Source organism: Gracilinanus agilis, chromosome 1, assembly GCF_016433145.1.
Source record: "Gracilinanus agilis isolate LMUSP501 chromosome 1, AgileGrace, whole genome shotgun sequence".
Taxonomy (NCBI): Eukaryota; Metazoa; Chordata; class Mammalia; order Didelphimorphia; family Didelphidae; genus Gracilinanus; species Gracilinanus agilis.
This window is the reverse complement of record NC_058130.1, coordinates 800,656,962-800,669,995: the sequence shown is the minus strand read 5'-3', so window position 1 is coordinate 800,669,995 and position 13,034 is coordinate 800,656,962. Positions and strand designations below refer to the sequence as shown.

The 13,034-nt window shown below is 59.6% G+C and overlaps 1 protein-coding gene across 1 annotated transcript in view; it reads right to left on the bottom strand.

Annotated features, from left to right (window-relative positions):
• Positions 1-12,836, bottom strand: part of RABEP1 (rabaptin, RAB GTPase binding effector protein 1) — a 45,876-nt gene extending 33,040 nt beyond the window's left edge. The window contains exon 1 of the mRNA XM_044675271.1: positions 12,712-12,836. Within this exon, the coding sequence (XP_044531206.1) occupies positions 12,712-12,754 (43 nt within the window). The 5' untranslated portion in view covers positions 12,755-12,836. The remainder of the gene's footprint in view (positions 1-12,711) is intronic.
• Positions 12,837-13,034: the final 198 nt, after the last annotated feature.

Here is a 13,034-nt window from a genome sequence, read left to right as displayed (position 1 = left end):
CGGGACACGCGCACGGCCGAGGCTCAGACCCAGTGGCCCACCCTCTGCCGTGCCTCTGTCCCCTCCTCCTCGGACACACCAGCCGTGTCCCCCCTCCCAGACGGGCTCTGTAGGTGTGCCGTGTTTATCCGTGATCCTTCCCACTGGACCGGGCACGGGGCTGCTCTCGTCCTTTGGCTTCATCTCCTCAGCGCCAAGGCCAGTGACTAGCACACGGCAGGTGCCTACTAAGCACTCGTCGGCTGGCCGGACACAGCGATGAGGGCCTCCAGCGGCGCCGGCGGTCAGAGACTTCAGAGACCAGTCCGTGGTGCCCCGTTAGGAGCCGCCCCGTCGGTGCAAGGACGGCGCCCGCGTCCTGGAGCTCCGATCCAGTCAGTGTTAACAACACGAAGCCATTCCCAGTGGGGCGCTTTGGAACGTGGCAGAGAATGGCCGAAAGGCAGGCGGGCAACGAGAGGTCCTTCCTCCGGGGGCCCCTCCGGCCAACACGCGGCCTTTCTTCACGCCAAGGCAGCGCTTGGGCTGGGAGGGTCTCCTCTGTGGAACTGGAGTTAAAGCTCTGGAAACGGGCAGGCCTTTCTAGGGGAGGGCCCACAGGCCTGGCCCCGACCCCAACTCTCCCGCTCTACGGGAGTCCTGTTCTGGCCCAGATTCGAGACACAGATCTCCGGAGGCATCATCGGATTTCTCCAGGGGAGTGAGCGGTCCATGTGAAAGGAGATCATCGTGGAAGAAATGCTTCCCTGTGGGGAAGAACGTCAGAGGTCGGAGGGGCCTGTGCCAGTCTGGCCCTCTCTCTCTCCACGCCAGCCGGGCCTTAAACCTAGAAGAGCATCACGTCGGGCCTGGCTAACTGGTGCCGAGAGGCCCAGCGTAGTCCTTTCTTCGACTACGTAAAGTGGCTCCTTCTAACATCCCTCCCTCGGGTGGGGACAGTGGCGGGGCTCTAAGACAAGATGGTCCTCTGGGGGGAGCCAGTCCACGTCCCAGGCCACCCCCACCTCCACGCTCCGACTCGCTCCCGGGTCATCCTTCAGTCCCAGCCCGTGGGTGTCCCTGACTGGCCTCCCGACAGGCTGCATCATGATCGATGGAAACTGGAGGGTTCTGGACCTGTGCAGCCGGGGGAAGGGGGCCTTGGGAACCATCTAGTCCGGTGCCCTCCCTCTCCTCACACCAGCCTCATGCCGCCACTCCGCAGGGTCCCGGAAAGTGGGCACCACCATCACTATCTCAGGCCGAGAGGGCTTTGGAGACTGCGGCTCCCCAAAACAAACTAAGCACCTACAAGGCACTGCCCGGCCAGGGACAAACCCCGAGATGGCCCAGCCTCAGCGAGGCGGCGTTCTGCTAGGCAGCGTGCTTCCCTTCTGCTTGCTGTGGGCGCCACAGAACGTCATCTGGGGACGCCGGGGTTCGCCCCTGCGCCCCATGAGCTTGTCGGCTCTCTGAGGCCGGGGCCTCTTTCTCCCTCGTAGCCCGGTGCCTGGCACCTGCCCAGTGTGGACTGCACTGAATTAAATGGAGAAGCAAGCACAAGACCCCGCGGGCAGAAGCCGAGTGCGATTTGGCCCATGGTTCTCTTCAGTCACGGCGGGGGTCCTCGGGTAACCCCCCCTTCCCTTCCCCCAGTTTCCCCTGGAAAGGCCGACCCGGTTTCAAATCTCCTTTCCGAGACTCACGAGCTATGGGGCTAGCAGAGAGCCTCCATCCAGTGGGCGCCCCAGTGCGCGGGCTCCTCGGGCTCTCTGCGGCTCCATCTGCTCTGGACTTTTTATCCACTTGCTTTTCTTTCCTTTTCTGAACCCATCCAGAAGAGGGGTTAGGGCTAGGCAATGGGGTCAGTGAAGCACCTTGCCAGAGGCCAGATTTGAACCCAGGACTGCCATGGCCGGGCCTAGCTCTCCACGCAGCGAGCCACCCAGCTGCCCCATATCTGTTCTCGTTAGAGGAGAGAACATGCTTGACGGCGCCCTCCTCTGGGTTTTTACAAACTGGACGTTGATGGTGGCACTTGTCGTGCCGGCGGGGCCTGGGGTCGGGGAGCCGCGTGCTCCTGAGTTTGAATCCAGCCTCAGCCACTTCCTGGCTGTGGGACCCCAGGTGTGTCCCTTCACCCTGTTTGCAGTTTCCTTGTCTGTCCAGGCCCTCCGCCAGGAAAATCCCACAGAGGGTCATCTGATGAGGCAAAGGAGCCCTCCCCAACCAGCAGGGAGCCCAGGGAGGAGACGGAACTCCCACGGGCCCGGGTTCGGAAGAGCAGGTTTCAGGGGCATCCGAGGAAAAGCACAGGCAGAATCCTGTCAGGAGCAACAGGGGATGCCCACGGAAGAGATGCTGAAGAAACGGAGGAAGAATGACGAGAGCAGCGAGTACTCGCACACAGGCCCCCGGACCCAGCCAGCCCCCGAGCTGGACCCTGCAACAGTGTCAGGAGGGCCGAGGCTGGCTCAAGAGGCGAAGGAGCAGCCAAAGGGCTCCTGCCGTCCCCCACAACCTGGGCAAAGGCCAAGCCGCAGCTGGCCGGAAACAACCTGCATTTGGGGGGATCTATCTGACAAGGGGCAAAAGAAAGGCTGGCCAGGGGCAGCTGGGTAGCTCAGTGGAGTGAGAGCCAGGCCTAGAGACGGGAGGTCCTAGGTTCAAATCCGGCCTCGGCCATTTCCCAGCTGTGTGACCCTGGGCAAGTCACCTGACCCCCATTGCCCACCCTTGCCAATCTTCCACCTATGAGACAATACACCGAAGTACAAGGGTTTAAAAAAAAAAAAAAAAAAAAAAAAGGCTGGCCGGCACCGGCAGGGAGCAAGCCCGTGTCCTCCTCACTTGGGCCGTCGGCCCGGCTAGGAAAGCCCCGGACGACCCGCGCTCAAGGGGCGACAGAGGGACGACGAAGCGCAAGGTGCGCCTTCCTGCGGACTTCAGGCGGCAGCTCGGGGTCCGCATGGCTCCCCACGAAGGGTCTGAGTCACGGCTGGACACCCAGCAAACCACCACAAAAGCGCAGGGAAGAGGCCCACCGGTGCCGGCAGCCATCCGTAGGGCCTGAAGTGGCGCTCCGGGCTCCTGCTTCTCCACGTGTTCGAGGCTCTGCTCCGGTCCATACTGACAACTGATGGAGCGGCCGGGCAGCGGAAAGCAAGGAAACCGGCCCTGCCACAGGAAGGGGCGTGAGGCGGCACCAAGGCCTGTGGGTGGAACTCGGAATACCGGCTGCGCGTCCTCGTCCTGAGCTCTCTGAGCCTCGGCCTCCCCAGAACCACAGCGGGGGGTGGGGGGGAGCCGACTGCACAGGAGGCCCACAGGAGAGGGCGACAACCCAGAAGGGATCCTATCAGCCTCACGTCCTCTTCCACAGCCATCCGAGTCCAGGGAGAAAAGTCAGGATGGCCGGGGAGGGCCCGGCAGACCTCTGGGCGGCTTCCGTGTCTGGCCCAGTGCTCAAGAGCCCCGCAGAGCCTGGAACAGGCCGGGCTCGTCCAGCCATCCTCTCGGGGGACTCTTCAAATGCTTGAACTGGCTGCTGGCTTTGACTGGAGATGGCTTAGCAGGCCGGTCATTCGTGGCCCCTGGGCATGCCACAGCTTCTTGGAGCCTCGGGTGAGAGCCAAAGGCCGACGAGCAGCCCTGAAAAGGGCACGGCAAGCCCCCCGCCAGAGCTGCTAGTCCTCTCTGAACACCTGCACGCCCTAAGAGTAGGGGATGAGAAGGCGCCGAATGCCAAACAAGATTTTGTATTCATTCCTGGAGGTAAAAGGGAGCCACTGAGGATAAAGGAGCAGGGGAGTGACAGCTGAACGTCCGGAGAGACTCAGGACAGGCAGACCGACTCCCGGGTGCTGAGGATCCCGATGGGGGAAGGAGCCGAATCAGAGGAGAAAAGGAAGCCTGCATGAACGGGCTTGGATCTGCAGGGGAGGGGCCGGGAGGGGATCCTGGGAGCCGGGGATGAGGGTGCTGCCCTCTGCGGTATCAGGGAAGGAAGGACTCTGGGGGGAAATGAACTCCGTTTTGGACATCATGGCCACTCTCCGCCCCTGGCCATGCAGGCTGAGGTGTCCGCAAGGCAGCCGGAGGAGGGAGATTCGGGATGGCAGAGGCATTAGGTCAGGAGAGGGGAGAGTCATCCCCAAACTGCCAGAAACTCCTCCAGGAAGAAGCCTGCCCTCCTGGCACCCTTCGGCAAAGTGGGAAGAAGGCGAGAAAAGGAGCTCCGAGGAGAAAAGGGCGGCAACCGAGAAGAAAGGCTGAGCCGCGGGCAAACGCGAGAAGTGAGGGTCGTCCTCAGCACCGACGACCAAGACAAAGACTTCCAAGGTCCCGTCAAGCCCCCAAAGGCCTTTCGGGTCAGCAAAGGGGAGACGCTCCCTGCCAACGATGCCCGGCATCCAGGGCTCCACCGCCCTCCCATCGGGCACCACAGGGGACGGGCACAAGAGCCTCGTGATAAGTTCTCTGCTTCTCCGGCAGCTCAAAGCAACCAACCGCGAATAGTCCGAAAGAGGCAAACATCGTCCCTGCCCTCGATGTGCCTCCAGCCTAATGGGGGAGACAACATGGCGTGCGTGTGTGGGTCCCTGGAAGGCTTCCTGTAGGAGGTGGGATTTCAGAAGGAAGCCCAGGAGGCAGCGTGCCAGAGGCTTCCTATTTGCTCCTGGGCCCTTTAGGAACTTGAGGTAGTGGCTGAAGGGGGCAGGAAGAACGGCGCAGGGGACGGGCCCAGGGGCCGAGGAGGGTCGAGCGGCCGCCCCCAGGGCCAGAGACTGCCAGGAGAAGCGGGGTGAGAGGTGGGAGCGCCCTAAGGAACCAACAAGGAAACGCCACGGCTCAAGGGCTCAGGATGGCTGTGGGATGGCCTGTGCTCCTGGGTCCCTGAGAGGGAGGCCGTCGACTTCCCGACCCAGACACTGAGGAAACCTTCCCAGAGCAGCCCCGTCTGTGGGAGCCTGTTAAAAACAGCAGCATGGACCCCGCAGAGGGCCGCAGCCCTCAGAGCCAGAACGTCGGCGGCGCCCAGGAGAAGGTCTGACCCGAGCAGGAAGCAGATCCACACGCGTCACTCCTTCCGGGAGCAGCCGAGCAGCCACAGCGAAGATCGAGACGAGCCGCACTTTTCCCTTTCTCGGGGCTTCGTTTGGGCTCGGGCTTGGGTTAGAGTCGCGCTGCAAGGAAGCTTTTTGCCCCGCAGGGTAGCATTTTCCCTAACGGATGCCCATCGAATGGGGAAAGGATAAAAGAAAGCAAACTGCAGTCCCTCCCGGCTCCCAACTCCAAAAGCCTGCTTCAATGGCTGCTCCACTGTGGAACTTCCCTCTGCTCAGGGCCGCCTCCTCTCGGCGCACACTCAGCTCGTGGTCGCCTCTTCTTCCACGGCCGGGTCCCTTCAGAGCCCAGGCCGGCCCTCCTGGCTCAAATGACTTCCAAAGCACATTCCCTCACCCGGGTACATTCATTCCACCCCAACCCCCAGATGGCCCCACAGTGGTTAGAGCACTTAAGAAGGCCCGAGTTCAAATCCAGTCCCCAAAACTGACTGGTGACCCCAGGAAAGCCACAAATGATGTCTAAGAAAAGGTTTGCATTTCTGGGTCACACACACACGGGACTGCCACAAAACCCTAAATAACAGAAGAGGAAATCGAGTCATTTCAGTTGTGCCCGACTCTTCACGACTCCCCTGAGGGCTTTCTTGGCAAAGATACTGGAGTGTTTACCATTTCCTTCTCCGGGCCATTGGACAAGGTTAAGGGACCTGCCCAGGGTCTCGTAGCGAGGAAGTGTCTGAAGCCAGTTTGGAACCGATCCAAGCCCAGTGCTCTCCCTGCCCAGAAAAGGAAATCAAATGCTTCGATAACCCCATCTTCGAGAAAGGAATGGAGCCAGCCATCGCGGAGCTCCCGGAGGATTTCCGAGGGAACCCCAGCCGACACGGCGGGAACGTCGAACCCTTCGTGTATTTTATTGTGTTTTTATTCTTTTCTTAAGTCCATCCATTGGGTATTGTAGAAACTAAAACCCAGACCCGCACGGGAAAAGGAGCCCCACCAAAGCCCTCCTGCGCCACCTACAGCTTGACCCTCAAAGGCAGCCAGAGCCAAAGCGGGCCCATTTCCCGAAGCAGCGCCGGCGCCAAAGAGCTGTTCAGTCCCAGCGACGGGACTTCATGCGCCAGAAGCGGACCAAACGGCAGAAACCTGCGGCTCGAGCTGCCGCCCATCCAGGACCGCGTGTACCGGGGGCGGCACCGCTCTGACTCCATAGTCCAGGAGCCACCAGGGACAGACGAGGGCGTGCTTCGAGGGCTCCCGCCTGGACGCTAGTCTGACGCAGAAGTGAAGCTGCGGGACGGAGAACAAACTCAGCTAAACCGTCGGCACCCGCCGCTCTAGATTCCCAGCAAAACCCAGCGGGACGACACAGGATGAGAAATTCCATTTAAAGGAACGACAGAGGGGCAGCTGGATGGCTCCGTGGATGGAGAGCCAGGCCTAGAGACGGGAGGTCCTGGGTTCAAATCTGGCCTCGGACACTTCCTAGCCGTGTGACCCTGGGCAAGTCACTTGACCCCCATGGCCTAGCCCTGTAACAAATAAAATTAATATAGAAGGACATATATAAAAAAGATATCAGGGCCTAAAAAATAAATAAATAAATGAAGGACCGGCAAGCACAGTGACAGAACGCGCTTCGCACACAAGCCACCTGGAGGAAGCGGAGGGCAAAGCAATCCCCAGAATCCATGCTTTGAAAACGTGAAGGAAGGCGGCCCAGCGTGCCAGATCGCAAGTCTCTCACGAAGCTGTAAAGGCTAAGAAACCGAGTGCCGGGTCTGCGGAACAGACGAGGGTCTCTATTGAACGTACAGACGCAGATGATGGGAGTAACCTGGTGTTCGGCGAGGCCAAAGAGCCCAGATGTGGGGCACGAATTCCCCATCTGACACAAACCGCTGGGAAAGGGAAAGCAGTTTGGCAGAAGCGAGGCTCAGCCCAAGAAAGGTCAAAGCGGGGACCCGATTCGGACGCAGAGGCTGATATGTGGGCGTCAAAAACGTGCCCGTCAGGCCTGGAGACGAGGCAGAGTTCGTGACCGCAGCAAGAGACAGAACAGGTCCCAGGAGGGAAAACACGAAATTTTGATAACATAAAATTGACAAGTTTTTGCAAAAGCAAAACGAATGTAGCCAAAATGAGAAGAAAAGCAGGAACCGGGAGAGAAGGTGCAGGCGATACTAGTGAAGGGAGGTGAACAAGCAGCTTTCAGAGGATCTCAAAGCCACCCAGAGCAATAAATCACGAACCATTTGTGATCGTCCAAGCGTTCTGGGAAACGCCATGCCCTCCACTTTGTAAAACTCTGCCCTCCCTTTGAGCCGGCAACACGGCCCCAAAGAGAGCAAAGGGAAAGCGCCTTCTAGTCAAAGAGGATTACGACGACTCGGTTTGGGTCCCTTCTAGCTTTAACTTCTAAGAAAATCAGACACGAGGGGGGCGGTTGAACAGTGGGGTTCAGTGACGAGGGTCACCGGCTAGGAAACGTCTGAGGCCAGATTTGAAGCCAGGACCTCCCGTCTCTAGCCACTGAACCACCCAGCTGCCCTCCTGGGGGCCAGCCTAGAAATGGGGCCAATGGTCTAACGGAGCCTGCTATTCCCAGGGTCCTCGGGCTGTCTTCACGAGGAGGCTTCATATCCCATGAGTCTTAGCCATAAAACATCAGAAGACTGCCATTAAGAGGAAGGCCTTTATTTCAAGAGGTTTGGGGTCCCTCTGCAGGGTCCCAAGGGCAATCCAGGGGGTGTGTGTGTGTGTGTGGGGGGGGGGATGGCCTCCGGGTAACCGGAGTTCCTCACGTGCACACACAAATGGACCCGCTCTGTATTCGGCTCCCTGCACATGGGAAGCAGAACTCCAGCATTTCTTCCTTCCTAGATGAAGAGGGCAAACCAGAGTGAGCCGGGCCTCCGGCGGATCTCGGGAAGCTCTCGGAGGAGCCCCGACCCTCCGTGGAGATCCTGCCCCGACTCAGACGATGGGCTGGAGCTTCCCTCCGTCTTAGGCTACAGATTAATCATCGTCAGAGGCCTGAATAAATGCTCCCTGTCTGCTGAATATATGCAAAACCCAGAGGAAACTGCTCCCCCCCCCCCCCCCGGCTTTCCTGCTAAAACTCTTTTAGGAGGAGCTTTTCCCGAGTCGTCATTTTTTTAAGCCCTCCCCTTTTGCCTTAGAATCAATACTGTATACTGTTCCAAGGCAGAAGAGCGGGTAAGGCTAGGCAATGGGGGCTAAGTGACTTGCCCAGGGTCACACGGCTAGGAAGTATCTAAGACCAGACTGGAGCCCAGGATCTTCTGTCTCTGGGCCTGGCTCTCGTCCCCCAATTCATCTTCATTCCAGTACATTTTCTCTGCTAGTTCTCTGCTATTTCTCCTGGACATCATTGGTTTGTTCATCAGCTTTTCATGGGAGCTGAAATCTCATCCACGCTGGCGTTACGAAACGAGGCAAAAGCCAGCCCTCGGCCTCCGGGAGCGAACCCTCTGATGGGAGAGACGAGCAGCCAACGGGCAGCTACCGGAGTGAGTGGGGACGGAGAGAGAGAAGGCCCTGAACGGGAGGAGCCGGAGCCCCGTCGGAGAAGGCAGCGGTCAGGCATGGCGGACGGGCCGGGATCTCTGGGTCTAAGAGCACGTGGCAGGGGATGAGGAAGGCTGGCAGGAGGCGGCTGGGCTCTGGAGGACTTTGGCCTCCAAACTGGAGCTCAGCATGTCACCCCTGAGCCTGGAGGGGCCTGACCGGAGTCACGTCAGTGGCTGGAGGATGGCGGGGAGTGGGGAGGCCCGGGAACGGGCAGCCTGAGCAGCAGCCGGCGCAGGAGGCCAGCCAAGAGGAGATGAGGGCCAGCATCAGAGCAGAGCCCACCGGGGCCATCGAGGCTGCCTCCTGGACTTTGAGGCCGGGGGACTGAGAAGCTGGGGTTGGCCTCCTTGATAACAGAGAAGGCAGGAGCAGGGGAAAGGCTGGGGGGAAGTTTAGACGCTTTGAATGCAGAGACCTCCTGGGCAGCGGGTTTAAGATGTCGGAAAGGCAGGCAGAGCCGCAAGACCGGCGTTCGGGGAGAAATCGGGGCAGGAAAGAGAGATCCGGGAAGCAGCAGCAGAGAGACGGCAATTCAGTGCGAGCCAGCCCGGAAGGGAAGGAGGAGGGCCCAGGACAGACCCACAGCTACAGGAGGCACGGTCAGAGGTAGGAGGAGAAGCAGCAGGACGAGGGGGCCAGAAAACCTAGAGCAGAGAGCATCAAGGAAAGGGCAGAGAGGCCGAGAAAAGGCCGGCGGATTTACCAACTGAGAGACCACTGGTCGGGTTGGAGGGAGCGGTTCTTGGGTGGAATGAGACTGGAAGATGGATCGTAAGAGCTTCAAGAGAAAGAAAATCTGACCACAGACACTTCCTAGCTGGGCTGCCCTGGACGAATCACTTCCCCCTTTTTGCCTTAGTTTCCTCATCTTTATTATTATTTCTTTTTTTTTTTTTAAACCCTTAACTTCTGTGTATTGGCTCCTAGGTGGAAGAGTGGTGAGGGTGGGCCATGGGGGTCAAGGGACTTGCCCAGGGTCACCCAGCTGGGAAGTGTCTGAGGCCGGATTTGAACCCAGGACCTCCCATCTCTAGGCTTGGCTCTCCAACCACTGAGCTACCCAGCTGCCCCAGTTTCCTCATCTTTAAAATGAGCTGGAGACGGCAAATCACCCCAAGACCTCGGCCAAGAAAATCCCAAACGGTTGGTGCAGACCCCAAACAACCACCCTAGAACAATTATCAATAATATGGGAATAGGTCTTGATCGATGACACAGGAAGAAACCAGGGGGGTTGGGGGGAGAGAGAGCAAGAACATGAACCATGGAACCATGGAACCACTTTTTCTAAAAGATAAAGAAAAGAGAGGGCAGCTGGGTAGCTCAGTGGATAGAGAGCCAGGCCTAGACACGGGAGGTCCTGGGTTCCAATCCAGCCTCAGACACTTCCCAGCTGGGTGACCCTGGACAAGTCCCTTGACCCCCATGGCCCACCCTGACCACTCTTCCACCGAAGAGCCAATACACTGAAGTTAAGGGTTTAAAAAAAAAAAAGAAAGAAAAGAAAGAAAATCCCAAACAGGGTCACAGGGAGCCCAACACGAATGAACCACAAAGAAGTGGAGGCTCGGATGGTAAATGGCATTATTTACCCACAAAGGGCAGACACAGGTCAGCTGTTAGGAGGGTGGATGAAGTAAAGTAAGTGTGTTTCCAGACAACAGACAGGTCAGGCCTAGTCAGCAAATCGAAATGCCTTTTTATGGTCTAGAAATAATCAGCCCCCCCCCCCCCCCCGAATCTAGATTTTCTCTGTGTTTGTGTGTAGCCTGCTATGGCCCACCACTGCCCTTCTCCTTCCCTCCTGAGGGAGGCTGCCAGTGTAGGCGAAGGTTAGGCCCAAAGATGGAGGAGACAGTCAGCAGCAGATGCCTCCCCCTACTCAGGCTGGAGGGTTTTGCCAAAGCTTTGCTCTTTCCCAAGTGATCCCTCCACCGCCTCGGAATGCTGCTTCCGGCACATGGTGAAGGTGGGGTGGGTTTCCCCAACCTTCCTTTCCCTTCCACCCCCTAGAAATGGCAGCAGGGGAGCTGTCCAGGAGGGTGAAAAGCCTCAGACTTGGACCTGCGCCACTGTTCAACCCATTCGAAGCTGGGTAATAGCATCTGACTGCCTCAGTTTCCTTATCTGTAAAATAGTGCCAAGGCCTGGACCTGCCTCTCCGGGTACACGAGATCCTATCTGCGAAGCACTTTGCAAATGGTCAAGTGCTACATAAATGCAAGCCGTTGCCATTATTATTATTATTATTATTAACATGTTGTAAACCCGACTTGGGTTTCTAAAGTCTTAAAGCGTGGGGGGGTTCCCAAGGGCCTCGACGTCTGCACACGCGTGTGCACACATCTGTAGGCATGCACACAGACACGTCTCTCATTTCTCTCGTCGTCGTCGTCTTTTCGGTAGAGCTTCGCTGGGCTCCCTCTGACCTGGTTCGATGGCCCCCTTCTTCTCCGGCATTTCAGCTGCCGCCAAGCGAGTCTCTACTCTAAAGGCGCTCGGCAAGCCTCATGGGAGGCAAAGAAAGGAGCTCAGAGCGCTTGGTCACAGTTTGTGAAAAGCCTTTACAAGGCGAGTCCACCCCGGGTTCCCCCACAGGGGCTGTGATAAGCCTAGCAGGAGCCCCTGCCAGGGGCCAGGCCTCAAACGTGCATTCAGACCCCCCACGGGCTAAGCCTTCCTACCACTCTTCAGTCTGGGAACCCTCCAAAAGGGACGCAGGAGAAACAGAGATCCGAGACAATAAGAAGCCAAAGATTGATGAACAACCCCAAAGTCTCCCTTTCTTTGAGGAAACACCTTCGTGGCGGAGCCCCAAAAGAACGGAAATAAAAAAGGACGATAAAAAAAGGCGACGAAAAGGCGCCCCCTCCCCCCCCCCCCCCACACACACCTATTAAGTTACTGTTGTCAGAAAACGGGGCATGGACAGAGCCTCACACCAGTTCTCTCCGGTAAGCCTGGAGAGCCCAGAAGGACTCAAAGATGCCAGCTGAGAAGCCTGCAGCCACCAAAGGGCAAAGGGCAGGCCAACTCTGGCGACAAAGGGCAGGGAGGCCCCTGAAAACAAAGCTGCCGGTCCCCTGGCTAGCCCCGGGGCTCCTACCCGCTGCTGCAAGAGCTGTAGATATGGGCCTGGTAGGGTGGCTAAAGGCTGGCTTTTCCCAAAGAATCAGGCCTCCAGGCCTCTTCTGCACCTCCTCAGAGCTCCCTCCAGGACAGGGGAGGACAGCAGCTCCCAGCAGCAGCCCTCCGGGAGGGAGGGAGGGAGGGAGGGAGAAGCCCAAACAAGCCGGGCCTCCCCGGGGAGCCCAGCCCGGAGATCTGATAACATTGTTTCCAGCCCCGAAGGCTGGAACAAAGTGACATTTACACCACCAGGAGCCCAGCCCGCCAAGCCCGCTAAGGGAGGAAGGAGAACCAGGCCACGGGCTAACGGGCGGCAGCGGGACCTGAACCCAGGGCTCTCCAACTCCAGGCTCCCCAGTCAACCCCCCCCCCCAGCCCCGGCATCGGGTGACCAGGATCCCCTCCTTCATCCCAGGATCCAGTTACTCCGAGGATGCACATTACGGCTTCCCAGAATCCAACAGCCACCCGGGTGCTAATCAGCCTAGCTATTCCCGGGCCGGCCTCCGGTACTGGGGCCTCCCCACCCCCACTGTTCGTGGAGGGGCTTCTGGAGCAAAGGAAGGGCAATCCGGGAAAGCTTCCCAAAGGAGGTGGGATCGACTGGCTTGGGGGAGGGGTCGGGGAGCAGCCCCGCGGGGGTGCGGGAGCCACAGGGAAAGAAGGGGCGACCCCAGGGAACGCGCGGGCAGGTCTGGCCTCCGCAAGGTCACGGGCCGGAGGGGGGGAGGTGGGGAACGCAGGGCGGCTAGGCCTCCCCTCCCTCGCCCCCGCCCCGCACGGACCCAGGGAAGCCCAGGGCCCCGCCCCGCCCCACCTCCCGGCTCGAGCCCGGCCCGGCCCAGGGCCTCCCTCCGCCCCTCCTGGACAGACGGGCGGCTACCACCACCACCACCACCGCCACCGCCACCGCCGCCGCCGCCGCCTCCGGCCTCACCATCGGAAGGGGCCTCTCCTCTTCCAGGGTCCGGCTGCGCCATGGGAGGCCCAAGCGGACAGCGGCGCCGGGGCCGGGGCAGGCGCGGCCTCAGCAGGCGCCTGGGCCGCGGCGGGAACCGTGGGGCCAAGCCGCCGGCCGCCGCCGCCTCCTCATCCTGACAGCCGCCGGGGTGCGCTTTGCGCAGGCGCCGCCGCCGCCAGGGCACGTGACTCAGCCCACGGAGGGGCGCGAAGGGGGCGGGGACAGACAAGAGCGACAGCTGGGAGAGGCAGAGCGGGCGGAGAAGAGGCGGGACTACAAGGGAGGCGAGACCGAGAAGG